The sequence below is a fragment of the Barbus barbus genome (assembly GCF_936440315.1).
Source record: "Barbus barbus genome assembly, chromosome: 26".
Lineage (NCBI taxonomy): Eukaryota > Metazoa > Chordata > Actinopteri > Cypriniformes > Cyprinidae > Barbus > Barbus barbus.
In genome coordinates, this window is record NC_136754.1 from 7,055,012 (window position 1) to 7,071,921 (window position 16,910).

Sequence of the window (16,910 nt, forward strand, 5' to 3'; positions counted from 1 at the left end):
CTAACTGCAATAAAGACAGTAAACATTGTGCCAGAGTGGCGGGAATCAGAAAGTATGACTTCAGTGCTGCGTTTCGAACTCCTCCATCGACTTCAAACAGCAAATCTCGCCGATTGGTATTCGGTAAATTCGTTTGAGATGTCAAACGCCTCGCCTTGAATAAGGACGACGGTAGACAGCGGCAGTCGTCCTCTAACCATACTTTTGGCAGATGTACAAGCGTCTTGGCGAACTCTATGCTGGTAGGGATAGCGCTTTCCTATGCTGGCGGAAGTAAGATTACCCTGCTTCGCGTCAAAACGGAAGTTGTGTGACGTCATGTGAAAAGGGCCTATTAACATGTGTCATTGTGATGAAGTGTAAAAATATTGATTTGTTGAATTATTTTGAGAGCTGTTACTGTCAGCTGGTGATGTGCTGTGACTTATAAATGTGTTTTAAATATCCATTAAAATAAAATTGTGTATTTTGTGTTTCAGGTTCATTTTCCAGATGTGGAGAGAGTGGAGTGGCTCAACAAGGTATGTGTGTGTGCTGGTGTGATGATTTTATAAAAATAGATCTGAATCTATGCTAACCCAGAAATGTCTCCTCAAGAGTATTAACTCTCTCTCTCTTTCTCTTTTTTAACAGACTGTACATCAGATGTGGCCATATATTTGTCAGTTTGTAGATAAAATCTTCAGAGAGACCATTGAACCGGCAGTGCAGGGAGCCAATGCACACCTTAGTACTTTCACCTTCTCCAAGATAGACATGGGGGACAAGGTACACATGCACATGTTTACATCTAAATGAGGGCATACCATAGACCTACCTAACTCAAACCTATTTAACAAAAAAGACAACTTTATTTATTCAAATGAAATTAATGTAAAATCATAAAAAATGACTGCATTTATAAATAAAGCATTTAATTTTTATTAGATTTTTTTTGTCTATAAATAATTTAAATATAATTTATTAATTATATAAAAAAGCATATTTTAGCATATTTATTTATTAAAAATAAATATAAGCACTTCTTTAATTTTTTTTTAAATCTGATTTTTACCTTTGAGCACATACCAAAGACTTAAATTGTATTATATAAAGCTATTTATAATTGCAACATATCAATCTAAACCCTAAATCTACCCCTAAAAGTAAACCTTTGGCATTTAAAAATGCTAATAAAAACATTATATTCTAGATCCCTTTTACCTTTGAGGACAACCGCAAAGGAAGGTTTAGTCATATTTAGCTCACTTGTCCTCAAATTAAAACTTAGTAAACCAACACATACATTTACATACTCTTATATGCACAATATATAAATTTTTCATCTGTCTGCAGCCTCTCAGGGTGGATGGAGTGAAAGTTTATACAGAGAATGTAGATAAACGACAGATTATTATGGATCTACAGATCAGGTAAAATACACACAGATAACGTTTACCACTGAGACTCATTACTGGACTTGAGATATTGAAAATCTGTTTGTGTGTTATCGTATTTGTCTAGTTTTGTCGGAAACACTGAAATTGATGTGGATATTAAGAAATACTATTGCCGTGCAGGAATCAAGAGCATACAGGTAAGACTCAGAGAGTGTGTGACAGATGCCTGTTTGTGTGTATTTTACATAAGTTGTTTACATTTGAGTATGCCCCCATTACCATGATAACAATCAGAGTGACCACACATGAGCTCTGATATGAGTTTGAATTGTATAACAGAGCTTCTTTGCTTTGTTAGTTTATAGTCAGGCATTAGATGTAATGTTAGTCCGTTTTCATATCTGCAAGCAGAAGTTGTTTTAATTATTTATATGAGCTTTTTGGCTTTAACTGAAGAGGATAGTGGAGATGTTACAGGAAACATTATGAGAGGTAGTGGCATCGGGAAATAACCCGTGCAGGATTCAAACTCAGGTCACCTGCACATATTATGTATGTGCATTAGGCCTATATGCAAGTCAGAATTATTTGACTAATAGTTACTGTTACTGTAATGGTTACTGCTATAGTGCTCATGCAAGCAAGTTTGAATCCAGCATTTCTCACTATGTTTTATAATCTTACTGTTTATTTGTTTGTTGTTTGTATTTGTAGCTTAATGGTGTTTTGAGGGTCATCATGGAGCCATTGCTAGGAGATATGCCACTGATTGGTGCACTGTCTGTGTTTTTCCTCAAGAAACCTGTACGTTAACCACCACATATATACACACACACACACACACACACACACACACACTATTGTGTCACATGTAGAAGAACATTGTGTCTTTGTGTCTGATTAGTTTTTTATTATTATTATTATTTTTACTACATACCAGGCATTACTTTCATTAAACAGTCGTACCATATAAAGAATGATGAGAATGTGCCTGTTATTTAATAATAATCCACACCCTTTTAACTCCACTAAGAGTTTTTCTCAGATTCAGAACACTGCTCTGACCTGCTCTGCAGAAACTGTTCAAATATGATCTAAATCTATTCCTCTTAAACTTGTCTCATTCATTCATCTCATTCTCAGCTATTCATGTTAACTAGATATCTTGATCCAAAATATTGATCTAAAGAACTTTCTATTCATCAAAGACTCCTGAAGAAAAATGTATTACGGTTTCCACAAAAATATTAAGCAGCACAACTGTTTTCAACATAATAAGATAATAATAAGATAACAAGATTATAATAAGAATGTAATGATCAATAACAAGATAATAATAAGAAATATTTCTTGAGCAGCAAGTCAGCATATTAGAATGATTTCTAAAGGATCCTGTGACACTAAAGTCTGAAGTAATGCTGAAAATTCATATGACATTTTTAAATATGTTAAAATAGAAAACAGTAATTTTACATTGTAATATTATTTTACAATTACAGTTTTACTGTATTTTTGATTAAATGCATGTAGCCTTGGTGAGCATAAGACTTGATTTTTCATTTCTTTTCTTGGAAAAAAAGTTCTTAAAAGCTCCAAACTTTTGAACAGTAAATGTCAAATATGTTTGATTATACTTATAATACTTGTGTATATATATATATATATATATATTTGTTATTAGATTACATCATTTTCAGTGCTTATGGCATTCTATATCTTTCATAAAATATGAACACATTCTTGTTCCTTTGTCTTTTCTTCTATTTTCAAATACTTAAAAAAAGAAAAAAAAAATCATCTCAGAGATTATTAGTTTGGTTCATGGCTTTAAACAATTTACTGAATTTTTTTTTTTTTTTTTTTCATATGGAGAGAAAAATATTTCCAGAACCAAGGCCACTGAAAACATAGGCAGTTACTGTTGCGCTGTATTTGATGAATGGCTTTGTTGCTGCTGTGAAAAATAAAGGATGTATTTTACTGGAAACAAACACAAGCATTTGAATTTTGCATATATATATATATACATATACATATATATATATATATATATATATATATACATACATACATACATACATACATACATACATACATACATACATATATATATATATATATATATATATATATATATATATATATATATATATATATATATATATACATACATACACATAAAGTTTGTATATATACATAAAGTTTGTATATATCTAATATTGTTAAATGTGTCTGTTTCTCTCTCTCAGTTGCTGGATATAAACTGGACAGGTCTTACAAATATGCTGGACATCCCTGGAATAAAGTGAGTGATACACGTGTCATCACACATCATGTAATCATATTATGCCAGTTTAAAAAAACTGGAGAGTTGATAAGCCAGCCTTTGAAATGCACACGTGCTGTCACGTGACCTTTTTTGTATTTTGAGGTGGCACAGATAACTGTCTCATACAAACATTATACATGCTCACTCCAGTCTCAGAAATGCTGCTCTTCCTGTCAGACCACATCAAACGATCCACATTTACACCCACTTGTGATGGTGGGGAAATGATGGGGTCTTAATAGTGTGTTTTATCTTAAAGTGTGCCCTGTTATCCCCTAACATCAGTATGAGAGTTTAATGTTTTCCCAGATGAGTCTCTCTCTTTCTTTCTCTCTCTTTTTCTCCTTTTATAGTCATATCATAGGTGGAGCTGGTGTTGTGGTTTAGGCGTGGGGAGATCTTGTCCTTTGTTATATATTTTTTCTCTCTCTCTCTCTCTCACACACACCCTCACAGAAGAGTCACATTTCATGCACTTTTCTGGTTAGACATCAGTGCTGAAATCAATCTGAATTCTTTGACCTCTGAAAAATAAATTAATGTGTTACATGTTCAAGCTGAAATGCAAGTTAATTGATAAATAATGCTATAGATACAGTCATTAACATAGTGTGTGTGAAGGGACTATAAACAACTACAAATTGCAGTACTTAAATTAAAACTGTGCTAAAGGAGAACTGTTGAGGGAGAATGGAGGAAGTATTATAGCGCTCTTATTCTTCCCCTTATCCCAGTGGTTCTCTCCATTTTTTTTATTCGAAAGCCCCACATAGTTAAATACAATATTCAAAGGCCTCCCAATATAGGTATCTGATATTTCGGGTGCTTTCCAGCTTTTTGTTCACAGAAATTAGGAGTGTTCATGAATTAACCACAATTTATTTTGGGGTTTCAGAAATTTCAGGAACTGTGGGCAAAAAAGGGGAAGTGTTTAAAAAAATATTATTTTAGTTTTTGTTGATTGTATATTTTTAGCATTTCAGTTGAAATAAAACATTTCAATATATAAATTATTAAAAATAAACTTTTATTATTTTTTGAAGTGTGCTGAGGCCCTCTAGTGGGCCCTGTCCACCTTGAGAACTATCCCAAACGTTTAATTTCACATGGTTTAAGCAAAAAAGGTACTGAAGATGTGTGTTTAGTCAAAGCAAAAAGGCATTGAAAAATGTTTGTTTCATATCTTAGCATAAATACCAAGAATGTGCATTCAGCCAAATAACAAGCTTTTTTGTACACAGTTATTATTTAGCAGAATATTCAGGTTGCTTTTTTCTACACAGTGGAAAAGCAGATTACAACTGCAGCTATCAAGCTCAATTTACCTAAAAAATATAATATTTTTTAGGAAAAAAATACTTATGGGTGGATAGATTGAATTTAATGCATTTGACTGATTTGTTCTAATATTTAACAACATCACTAATCTCTCTTTCTCTCTGTCTTTCACAGTGGTCTGTGTGACAGCGTTATTCAGGATATCATATACAGTTTTCTCGTACTGCCAAACAAAATCACTATTCCACTTGTAAATGATGCACAGATTTCCAGACTCCGCTTCCCCATGCCAAAGGTGACACACTTGTGCACTTCACATACACATGCATACATGCATAAAAACAGAATATTTATATCATGCGTGTTTTTGTTTTAGGGTATTCTGCGGATTCACTTTCTGGAGGCACAGGACCTGGTAGGGAAGGACAAGTTTCTGGGTGGCTTGATAAAAGGAAAGTCAGACCCATATGGCGTCATTAAGCTGGGTAATCAGCTCTTCAGATCCAAAATCATCAAAGAGACAGTTAATCCTAAATGGAACGAAGTTTATGAGGTAAGGGACTAATTTGTGATTGAATCTGTCCCTCTCTGACATGATTTTTATTTACCAACCCATTGTTTATGTGTGTTTCAGGCATTTGTGTACGATCACCCAGGACAGAATGTGGAGATAGAGCTTTATGATGAGGACCATGATAAGGATGATTATTTGGGAAGGTAATGGCTGTGATTAATCTAATCAATCATTAAATTAATTACAAGCAGTAATACTTCAGAATTCCACCTTAAAGATCGTCAGGATCTGTGTGGGGATGTGTTTTTATTTTAACCATTTGATTTTTGTCCTCCTGTATTCTTTAGCCTTACCATCAATGCAGATGAACTAGAGAAGGAACAGAAAGTAGATGAGGTACAAAAAATACCTTTTTTTGGTCTTACATCAGTTCAGCTTTATTTTTGTATGAGCTCAAAGCTTGTATAGAAAAATTGCTTAAATTATTAGTTCACTCAAAAATGGACTTAGCATCATTTACTCAGCCTTGTGATGTTCCAGACCTTTATGACTTAATTTCTTCTGTGGAGCATGAATAGTAGATTTTTAAGGAATGTTCTGCCTCCTCTTTTCAGAAAAAAGAAAGTGAAAGGGACCTGTATTATGCATGTGCAAGTCAATAGGATGAGTAAATGACAGCAGTATGTTCATGTTTGAGTGAACTATACCTTTAATAAAGCGTTATTATTAAGTACAAAGTTTTAAAATGAAATTTGTTTTCATATAATAAATCCACTCCCCGTTTCACCTGTGTGCGTGTGTATGTGTATGTGTTTCTTTGGGTGTGTGTAGTGGTTTGTACTTGATGATGTTGCCACAGGAAAGCTTCACCTGAAGATTGAATGGCTTTCTCTCCTTCCTACACCTGATAAACTTGATGAGGTAACATAACACATCTCTTATACACATCAAAGTGATATGAAATGACTTCTGTTAATGATTTAGGCTTTACTGATCAAATAATAAATGTACACTACCCTTTAAAAGTTTAGGGTCAGTAAGAAAAAAGTCTCGTGTTCACTAAGGCTGCATTTATTTGATCAAAAATACAGTAAAACCAATAATACAGTAAAAACAGAAATATTGTGGAATGTAATTTATTAATATGATGGCAAAGTTGAATAAACATTTATTGTTATTATCAATGTTGAAAACAGCAGTTGTGCTGCTTAATATTTTTGTGGATTTTTTTCTTAAAGGCCTTTCCACACTGAGCGCGAAAAAGCAAAATGAATTTCGGACGCAATGACGCCCTGGAATAAAACAACTGCATCGAAAATGCAAATTTTTAACTTTTTTTTTTCGTCCTGTCCGACAAATCTTTTCAGTTTTGCAAAGCGAAAACATGGGCCGTCCAAAGTAGAGGACTATATTTCAGATGTATTCTCGTAAGCATTGTGGATATTTTTTGTTTCTGATGAAGAAACAAGTTATTTATCTTAATTTAATGCAGTATATTAAGCAGCGGACGATGTAAACCACACGAGATACATATGCTACATGAAGAAAAAAATGCATTGTTGGTCGGCGCCCTCATGCAGGCGTGAATTAGCAGAAGGCGAACATTCGTTTCGCGCTCGGTCTGAAAGCAACATTCGCGGGCGATTCGCCTCGCTTTTCCGCATCGCGCTCAGTGTGGAAAGGCCTTTTAGATGAATAGAAAATTTAAATTAAACTGTAAGAATATAATTCTTTTGTTATATAATAAATGTATTTAACTCTCACAAAAAAATGTACTGACCCCAGACTTGGTATGTATAAAAGAACAAAAACAAAAATACGAACTGCACATTTCTACATTTAAACTTTGAAATTTCCCAGTTCTATAAAGTAATACAAGATAATTTTGTGATAATTATTGCATGTAAAATAAGACATAATTTAGTCCTTTTAAAGAGGCACAGAGCCGGCACTGATTAAAGTATTATGTGTTGTTTTTCAGGTTTTAAGCAGCATTAAAGCAGATAAAGGGCAGGCCAATGATGGACTGTCATCAGCATTACTGTTGGTGCATCTGGACTCAGCCAAAAATCTGCCAGTGAGCATTAACACAAACACACACACACTAGCTTCTTTCTTCCTCATTTTTCTATGCTCCACCTTCCCTCTTTCATCAGGCATCACTTCTACTACTACACTTGCCTTGCTTTTTTCTCCTTTCATCCTCTGTTTCTTTCTGTTGTCCCGCTCTGGTTTCTTGTCGCTCTGGGTGAAGAGTGTTTTTGAGGGGCACGTGGGCAGTGGGTGTCTGAGAGAGCGCCGCTCTGCCGGGCTGGTGTTCTGTGAGAACACTTCTGCCCTCTACAGGACAATGTTTGTGAGTCACTCTGCTGGCATTTCCATTTAGATTGGTCTGCTTGCATTTTACCTGCATTTGGTGCATTAACAGCTGGTTATTTAATTTACAAATGTTTCATAGTTCCATCTCAACTTCCCTTTTGCATGTAAAATCATCCTCTAATGCTGTTCAAACACTGAGGACTGTTTTGTTTGTATTTGTTTGTCGTGGTTCTGTCAGCATGCTAGTGTTTACAGAGGCCCTGCCTGCATTTTGCATAGATATTAATAGTCTGTATTAGAGGTGTTAATGCAGCCATTTTTGTGTGTGCAGTTGTTTTTTCACTCTAAAGGTGCACTCTTTCCTTTAAAGAGGGCATTTGAATATAGAGCATCAGAGGTGGTTCAGGGAACAGCAACAGAACGCAGTTGTCTGCCCTGTTTGGAGAGCTAAATGAGGTTACGTGGTTATGGGTATATTGCTGATCATGATTTTTTATTGGTCAAAGATGATACCAATATCTAGAAAGAAGGTTGACTGATCACTTATAGTATAATGGATGTGTGAATGTATGATAATAATAATGATAAGAAAAATTCAGAAAAAATAGATTTCTATTTCAAATAAATGCAGCATTAATTTCTTGTTACTTTCGAACTGTTCATCAGATCAGAGTCTTCAAAAATGTCACAGTTTCCTCAAAAACATTAAATAGCACAACTGTTTTAATATTAATATGCAGCATATTAGAATGATTTCTAAAGGATCATGTGACTTGAGTAATGGCTGCTGAAAATTCACAATATTGCTGTTTTTACTGTAACTTTGAACAAATAAATGCAGCTTTACTGAGCATAAGAGACTTCTTTCAAAAACATTTAAAAAAAAAAATCTTACAGACTCTGAAATTTTGAACAGTATTGTGTGTTGGGGGGTGTAACTGCAAGAGATGCAGTAGAGTGTCAATTTTGGAAGCATGTTGAATGAAACGGGTCTCTCTCTGCACTTCACTGTATGAAATACGATTAAGCAATGTCACACAAGCAACATTTTATACAACAGTTATATATTATTTATACACACAGATAGAACTGATATTATATTAATATTGAAAAGCTACTTTGTCTAAATTCGATTTGCACAACAAGTTCCACACAAAAACAGGAAAAACTGTTGTGTGTCTCCGAACAGAAAGCAAAAGCTCCAGGGCTATTTTATTAAATATCAGCACATTTAGAATGACTGTAGCTGTAACTGTTGTATAAATGATGCTATATCAGCCCATGCCTCATTATATCATTTTCATCAGTCACTGAAAGCGTTTGAGTGAATTCAGGCGTCTTGTAGTGTCCTGCAGTGCCCATGACATTGTGTGACATGTTTCTGCAATCAGATTTGTTGCGGATTGATTTGCAGTGAAGTGTGGGTTGGACTGATTCTCTTTGGATTGCCTTGTCTATATTTCTCTTTCACGTTTCTTTCTAATATTCTTTCTTCATCACCGTCCTTGACACCTGAATTGTGTCCTCTCATGTGCCCACTCTCCAGGTATGACTAATCAAATGCAAATGAATAAAAATACGCTGTGTTCTGCTAGATCATCATTTGAACAAATCATACGGATAAAATACAATGAGGCATCATCTTTTCTCATTTTCATCAAATTAACCATGCATTAATTCAATAATCATTCATTTTGTTGTGTATGATTGAGTGAATACTCCAGGATGTCTGTATTTTTGTGCAATTATAAATTTAACTCTGCATGCCATCCTCCTAATAATCCTGCCTGTATTTGTATTTGTGTGTGTGTGTGTGTGTGTGTGTGCGCGTGTGTGTCTCATCCTTTTCTGCTTGGGGGAAATAAGCGCAATCCTTTAGAATTCAACAATGCAGGTCTGAAGAAGGGTACAGTCAATAAAGCGATAAAGGTAACACAACCAGTTTTCTCACAATTTACACACACACAATGATGTAGGAACACGTGGCAAGTTGTTTATGTCGATTTAAGATCCTTCTGCAGGATTCGTGTGTGCTGTTTGTGTGCTTTGATTAACTGCATGCAGACCTGCGTGTGCATATGACTGTCTGAAACGCACTGAATTCAGACTCTGAATGCCACAGAGACTATTTCTCTTATGTAAATCTCAGCCAGCTTTTCAATCCCATTTTCCCAATTCTGAATTGATTGCATTTAAGAAGAATATGAATCAAAATTATACACACAATCGTACATAAATGCAGCATATAAGACCTTTCTTGAATTGAACAAGTTGTGCTGATAGTAATGTAGTACATGGTATTCATAAGGGGAAATGACTACTGTTATTTTAATTTAATGGAATAAATACAATATTTTCAACTTTCTATCTAATGGAATATTTCCAACTTTAATGTTTGCCACATCCGGACTAAATCAGTGGCATGCTGTCTATTATAAGGGTCAATAATTTGGACAAGTTTTAACAAAAATTATTTATTTTAGCATGTATTGCTCAGTAAAAATTCTTATTTGATTTTAAATTGTTCCTTTGTTTAAATCTGAAAGTGCATTAACTGGATCAGCCTAATATATTGTGATTTGAACTAAAGAATCAGAATTTTCAGTACCATTTAATTAGATTACAGAGCTAATTCAAAAATATGTTATTAAAACATAATTTTGGATATCAGTTTTGTAGATTTTGGACTTTTCCCATTCAAGTAAATAGGACATATGTTTGTATGTGTATGAGCTACATAGAAAAGATCTCCCTGTTGTCCATAACAAGAGTTTGAATGTGACTTTGAACAAAAAATGTTGGTAAACAATCTTATGCAAACATATGAAATTTAACAATGTTAGATTAAACATTTATTTACAGTGTTGCCTGCTCAGCTTTCCATATACTGTAACTGTCTGTGGTAATGGACAGCATGCCAGGTGTGGTTCATAGTCATTACAGATTTAGACGGGAGTAGATATCATATGGGTACTAAAAATCATTTCAAGTCATTAGTGTGCACATTTGTTCTGTAGATGTTTGAAATGACACCTATTATTGTTTGATTAAATCCATTTGTTATTTGCTTTAGTAAGAGTGTGGTTAAGGTTCATAATGTTATTTGTGCATATTGTTATTTGTATGTGTTTAATATGGAAGCGTTGTTAATAACTAATTGTATGCTCTATAGTCTGGCAAAAAGGTCAGCAGTGTGCCCAGTCCATTCGTCCAGTTTACCGTGGGACACAAATCCTTTGAGAGCAAGGTAAACACACTGATGCACACAAGTAATCTGTCTTTAAATTTAAATGTGCATAACAGTTTGTGCTATTCTTACAGGTGCAAATTTAAACATGAAAAATAGTGCGAGGCTCTTTGAAATGGCTTTGCATGAAAAGAGATGAATGCATATAAATTCATTACACTTATTAGTTGATGTTTAGCTGTCTTTGTATAACAGTATTTCGCTGCAAAATGTGATGTTGCAAGTTTGCTTAAGTCGGGCTGAATTTTTAAGATGGTAAAATAATTCAAATTCAGAACCTTTGTGTTTTCACTGTTGCTAAATGTATAATGGTTAAATGTTTTACATTCTTTTCTCATTACAGACAAGATATAAAACCAACGAGCCGCTTTGGGAGGAGGCCTTCACATTCCTGATTCACAATCCAAAGTGTCAAGAACTTGAAGTGGAGGTAAAGCACAAACATGCACTTGCAGGCACATGGGGTTTTGTGGCTTAATTGTTAAAAATTTGGGCTGGTCTCTGAAAGGCGAAAGTTTTGAACACTGCCAGGGTGAGCAAATACTGCTCTTGATATTGTAGGAAAGTGTAACATTAATTACAACCCAAACTTTGATATCATACTAGCTATTCCCTTCTAAGTTATGTATTTAGACTGGTATTTAGACTTTCTGTTTTTAAATGTAATTTTATGTGTATTTATTTTATTTCTGGGAAATAGCTAAATCATAGAAATCAAAGTATTAATAAAAATTCATGGAAAGTATATATTGTCTCCAAGTTGCAGTGTTTACAACACAGTGGTGTGTCCTGTACGAGTCACAGTCTGATGTTTTGTGTGTGTGCAGGTAAAGGATGAGAAGCACGAGTGTTCCCTAGGGACGGTTTCTCTTCCTCTGTCAAAGCTGCTGCAGGAGGATCAGATGACTATCAGTCAGTGGTTCCCACTCAGGAACTCAGGACCCGGCTCTACGCTTAAGATGAAGATGGCACTTAGGGTAACACACACAAACATCTCACACACACATTTTTGTTAACTGAAATTAAATAATTTATGGAAAGTAAATGAAAACTAATAGAAACAAAACTAAAAACAGTGGTTGAAGCACTAACTGAAATTAAATAAAAATAAACAGTAACAATTTAGTGACCAATTCTCACTATGAACTAGTTGCTTATAACATGCATATTACTAGCACATTTATTAGTACATATAAAGCACATATTAATGTCTGATTTTACATGACCATATTTTAGATCCCTTAATCCTACCCCATACCTAAATTTAACAACTTAAACCTTACTAACTATTATTAAGCGTGTTTTTTATTAAGTGTGTCTTTCATCAAGCTAAATATCTAAATTACTCTTTGTAAATTAAAAGTACAGTATTTGAAGTTTTGCAGTTTAGTAGTCTTAAAGGAACACTCCACTTTTTTTGGAAATAGGCTCATTTTACAACTCCCCGATAGTTAAACAGTTGAGTTTTACCGTTTTTGAATCCATTCAGCCGATCTCTGGGTCTGGCGGTAGCACTTTTAGCTTAGCTTAGCATAGATCATTGAATCGAATTAGACCATTAGCATCTCGCTCAAAAGCCATATCAGCCTAGAAAATGGCAACTTTTCATTTTCCGTCGGTCTTAGTGCACGATGTAACTACAGAAGAGTCAAGTTTTAAATGGGAAAATTATCGAAACTATTTAATCATTTTTGATGACCAAATGCTAATGGTCTAATCCGATTCATTGATCTATGCTAAGCTAAGCTAAAAGTGCTACCGCCAGACACTGAGATCGGCTGAATGGATTCAAAAACGGTAAAACTCAACTGTTTAACTCTAGGGAAGTTGTAAAATGTGTCTATTTCCAAAAAAGTGGAGTGTTCCTTTAAACATTGTACATGTAATTAGCTCTATCAATGTTCTTTAGATTCCTCAACTATAAAACCTTAAATTAAAACTTAAATTAAGATAAATATAACAAAAAAGGAATATGCCCACACAGCAATAATTAAAACAATAACCAAAAAGAAATTTCTTCATTTTATGCTTTTAAAAATATAAATTTTCAAAGCAGCTTCAATGAAAAAAGTGTCTTAATGGCCTCAGTGAGCAGGTTAAACATGACTGGCAAAGAAACATCTGAACCTTGCCCTATATAGAGGGTCCATCTCAGCAGGAAATGTCACTTTTGCTGTAAATACACATAAAAAGTCAGTAACCAATGCATATCTGTCTATATGTGTATTTTAGATTCTCTCTATGGATAAGTTGGCAGGATCAGATCAGCCGTCCTCAGTTCAGATCCGTCGCCCCAGTTCCAGCGCGACCCCCAACCCCTCTCCTCAGCGGCCCAATGTTTCAGAGCCCACCCCAGCATCCAAAACCCAGCAGCCAACCCCAGCACCCAGAAGCCAACCCACCCCCATACCCTCTCCACGGGTGGAGCCCCAAATAGACAGCAGGCCATTTGAGGACTCACCTACCCGTCTGGCAAAATCGGGGCGAAGCATGTCTAACCTGGCCATCTCTGGCTCTGCGCTACACCTAAACAGCAAAGAGCCAACACCCAGCATAGCATCTGACATCTCTAACACCAGCACCGCCCAGGAGCTCCAGAAGACAATACAACAATTACAGAAGTATGTTTGAACATTTTTAACATATTTTGACCTTCCTGTTTGGTGCCATTCATGGTTTGTTGAGATTCCAACACTGCAGCAGTTAAGAAAAATCTGTTTTTACAGTGGAGCCTCACCTGGTTTCGCTCCTTTGGGTGAAATTCAGTTAACCATCAGACACAGTCCCCAAAGAAACAAACTAATTGTCGTGGTACACAGCTGCAGGTAAAATACATGACTTTTGATCCTTCTGAAGTATTTCAGTGCTTCTGAAAGATATTTTTAATATGAAAGTCTTCATATTTTTGTGTTTGCAGGAATCTGATCTCTTCTACTGAAAGTGGTTCTGATCCATATGTCCGTTTATATTTGCTGCCTGATAAACGACGCTCTGGACGCAGAAAAACAAGCACGATGAAGAAAACAGTAAATCCCATCTATGATCAGACGTGAGTTTGTTTTTCCTCTTCCAGTCTCTTTAAGTCTTCTCATTTTACATTGAATAAAATTACTTGTATTTGTGTTTTTAAATAAAGTGTTTGTATGTTGCATGCACTTGTGTTTGTGTAGGTTTGAATTCAGTGTGTCACTTGTGGAGTTGCACAGAAGAACACTAGATGTGGCCGTGAAGAATGGAGGAGGAATTCTGTCAAAACACAGAGGGCTGCTGGGAAAGGTTACATCCCTCACATCATAAATAACATTAGAAATAACAGTCCTCACACCACTTACAACATAAATAACTTCTTAAATCTTGTTCATGAGATATAAATTAAAATTAAAAATAAAAATTGTGTGTTTCTCCCAGGTGTTAGTTGACTTGACCTCTGAGGATATATCAAAGAGCTCAACGCAATGGTAAAAAATTTATATAATTTTGAAGCCTTTAATATGAATATGATGATATCGATTATACTGAATATTCCATTACTGCAATTACTTTATGCCTAAAATGTACTTTACAGTGGTTCAAATTTAACCTGATGTACAGTGTGTCCTATTTGAAAATCTCTCAAAATGCATAATTTTGGAGAAGAAAAATATGATAATAATAATTGTATTGTAGATTTGTTGTTTTACAGTAAAAAAAACTAACAAGTTTTATTTTCTTTCTGATTGAATAAATCATGCTTCTGAAGGTACTATGTTTGTATACATTAAAGTAATGAGTTATATATAAGCCACATTTTCTTTATGCAAAATATATACATAAATTTAGTAAAATATGACCCAGACATTTCTTGCCTGTTATTTATGAAAATGGCACAGTAAAAAACAACAACAACAAAAAATGTCATTAATAATTAGCCAAATGTGTGTGAACATGGTATCAGAAATTTTTATATGAATTTTGTTTTTGTTTGTGTGTTTGGCAGGTATGAGCTTTCAGTGGATGGGCTGAGGCGACAATCCCCTTAATCAAAGGAACCAACTACTTTCTGCTTACGCATACTGTATTAAAAAAAAAAAAAAAAAAAAAACTACAAAGCCCTACGCAAGACTCCAAACCTCAGCCATATTTAAGCCATGTGTTTTAGCTGTGGGCAAAATTTGTACATGTTGGATCTTCAGATTTTATCACTTTTAATAGATTTACAGTGTGAAAGAAGAAAAAAAACGCTATTGATGTAATGTGCACTGACTTGGAAAGAGAGAATGAGTGTTTAGAGATTTTTGAAGTTAAAAAGGGATACGGTTCAGCGGCATCTGTTGGATTGATTTGTTGTTTACGCATTAAGACTTCTAAACCAAGAGTGGCAAACTCTAACAACATCCGCCATTTACACATTTATGGTGGAGAGATTATATAATATATATAATTAAGCTCAGACTGTAAATATATACAAATGAATCTTAAAAAGGAATTATAGTATTTGGAAAGGTTTAATAAATATTAACCCTAAGAGTTCTTCTTAAACAAGCACTGAACTCTTTGAAAGTGTTACATATTATAATCTCTGTTAATGCATACAGATGCTCCTTTTAGGAGACAAATTTACCAAAGAAGTACTCTGCTCATTATAAAGTGTGTGTGATTAAACCAAATATGCACCTAAATGTTTTACACACCCAAGTGTTCATATATATGTGTTATGTGTTCTCTGTTGTGGTTCAGCGTCCACCATCAAAGCACTGGCTGTCAGTGCTTAAACATACATGGGCAGCTACAGTGTCACATGACCCCGGATAACTAATGCTGCCATAGCTCTGTATCTTGTTTGGCCTTTCTGTAGCACTCGGTCACATGTTCACTCCTTCAAAAACACCTGGTCACCTCTCAACCTCTGCATCGCAGCTGTGCTTCCTCCGTCATCTGCATCTCAGAGTTCTTGTGCGTAGTCTGATATTAAGTGAGCGTTGTGGTTTCATCTGCTGCAGTGTCAGTGAGCTGAGCTTATGATATGCAGATAGTCAAACCTCAAACTGTTCTGTTTTGATTTTATTCCTGTTAGCAAGAATCTGTTTTTATTGTATAAATTGTGAATATTATGACAGATTTTATGATGCTTATTATTATGATTAATACTTATCACAAAAAGCAAACGTATGCAGTCAGAGCAACTCCATGCGCTCAGCTTGCCTTATAGATGTATATATATTTCCTGTGCCTTATGACCAACAATATACTTACCTTAGGGGATATATGGCATCAGATATAAGATTGTAAAGTCTCTGTATTTGATGTCCAATGTTTATTTTCAATAAACAATTTATTCTATACCAGTAAATAGTTTGAATGGAGGAAAGGAATAATTATTTGTTGATGTCAGATTTTCAAATGCAGTCAAATATTATGATTCAGGTGACAGAAATGACACCTTAATATCAAATATCATTTATAATTTTTATTAATATTATGAATTCTTTGTTATTTTTATATTTTCTGTTTTCATTTTTAATTCACTTAACATAATATGTATTATGTAATATTATTAGTAATTGTATGCTTTTGTCATTTTTTCTTCCAAATATTTGTATATAGTTTATATATATATATATATATATATAGTTATTTTAGTATATGTGATTAAACTAAATAAAACATGTTACCTCTGCAATATTTAAGTTAATTATTTTATTTTATTTCACATAAATGTTTTTCTATGGTTTTAGTTTTAGTTAACTATAATAACCTATAGATAGATAGATTGTGTGTACTAAATTATGCAAAAACAATCATGCAAATTATACTTCTTATCTGTCAAAAAGTACAAAAACCTGTAGATCAAATTAAAACGTATAT

General features: G+C 34.3%; 1 protein-coding gene across 4 annotated transcripts in view; it reads left to right on the forward strand.

Moving 5' to 3' along the window:
- Positions 1 to 16,392, forward strand: part of LOC306845879 (extended synaptotagmin-2-A-like) — a 29,482-nt gene extending 13,090 nt beyond the window's left edge. Inside the window, exons 2-23 of one of the 4 annotated variants that reach the window (XM_079378872.1) lie at positions 480 to 521; positions 634 to 768; positions 1,336 to 1,412; positions 1,504 to 1,576; positions 2,094 to 2,183; positions 3,629 to 3,684; positions 5,161 to 5,281; positions 5,363 to 5,539; positions 5,621 to 5,703; positions 5,848 to 5,896; positions 6,332 to 6,421; positions 7,482 to 7,577; positions 9,686 to 9,748; positions 10,992 to 11,066; positions 11,410 to 11,496; positions 11,894 to 12,043; positions 13,299 to 13,687; positions 13,793 to 13,891; positions 13,984 to 14,115; positions 14,237 to 14,342; positions 14,475 to 14,524; positions 15,043 to 16,392. In XM_079378872.1, coding sequence (XP_079234998.1) covers positions 480 to 521; positions 634 to 768; positions 1,336 to 1,412; positions 1,504 to 1,576; positions 2,094 to 2,183; positions 3,629 to 3,684; positions 5,161 to 5,281; positions 5,363 to 5,539; positions 5,621 to 5,703; positions 5,848 to 5,896; positions 6,332 to 6,421; positions 7,482 to 7,577; positions 9,686 to 9,748; positions 10,992 to 11,066; positions 11,410 to 11,496; positions 11,894 to 12,043; positions 13,299 to 13,687; positions 13,793 to 13,891; positions 13,984 to 14,115; positions 14,237 to 14,342; positions 14,475 to 14,524; positions 15,043 to 15,085 — 2,283 coding nt within the window. In that variant the 3' untranslated portion in view covers positions 15,086 to 16,392. The remainder of the gene's footprint in view (positions 1 to 479; positions 522 to 633; positions 769 to 1,335; positions 1,413 to 1,503; positions 1,577 to 2,093; positions 2,184 to 3,628; positions 3,685 to 5,160; positions 5,282 to 5,362; positions 5,540 to 5,620; positions 5,704 to 5,847; positions 5,897 to 6,331; positions 6,422 to 7,481; positions 7,578 to 9,685; positions 9,749 to 10,991; positions 11,067 to 11,409; positions 11,497 to 11,893; positions 12,044 to 13,298; positions 13,688 to 13,792; positions 13,892 to 13,983; positions 14,116 to 14,236; positions 14,343 to 14,474; positions 14,525 to 15,042) is intronic. The other 3 variants (XM_079378873.1, XM_079378874.1, XM_079378875.1) reach the window with 3 other exon arrangements.
- The last annotated feature ends 518 nt before the right edge of the window (positions 16,393 to 16,910 follow it).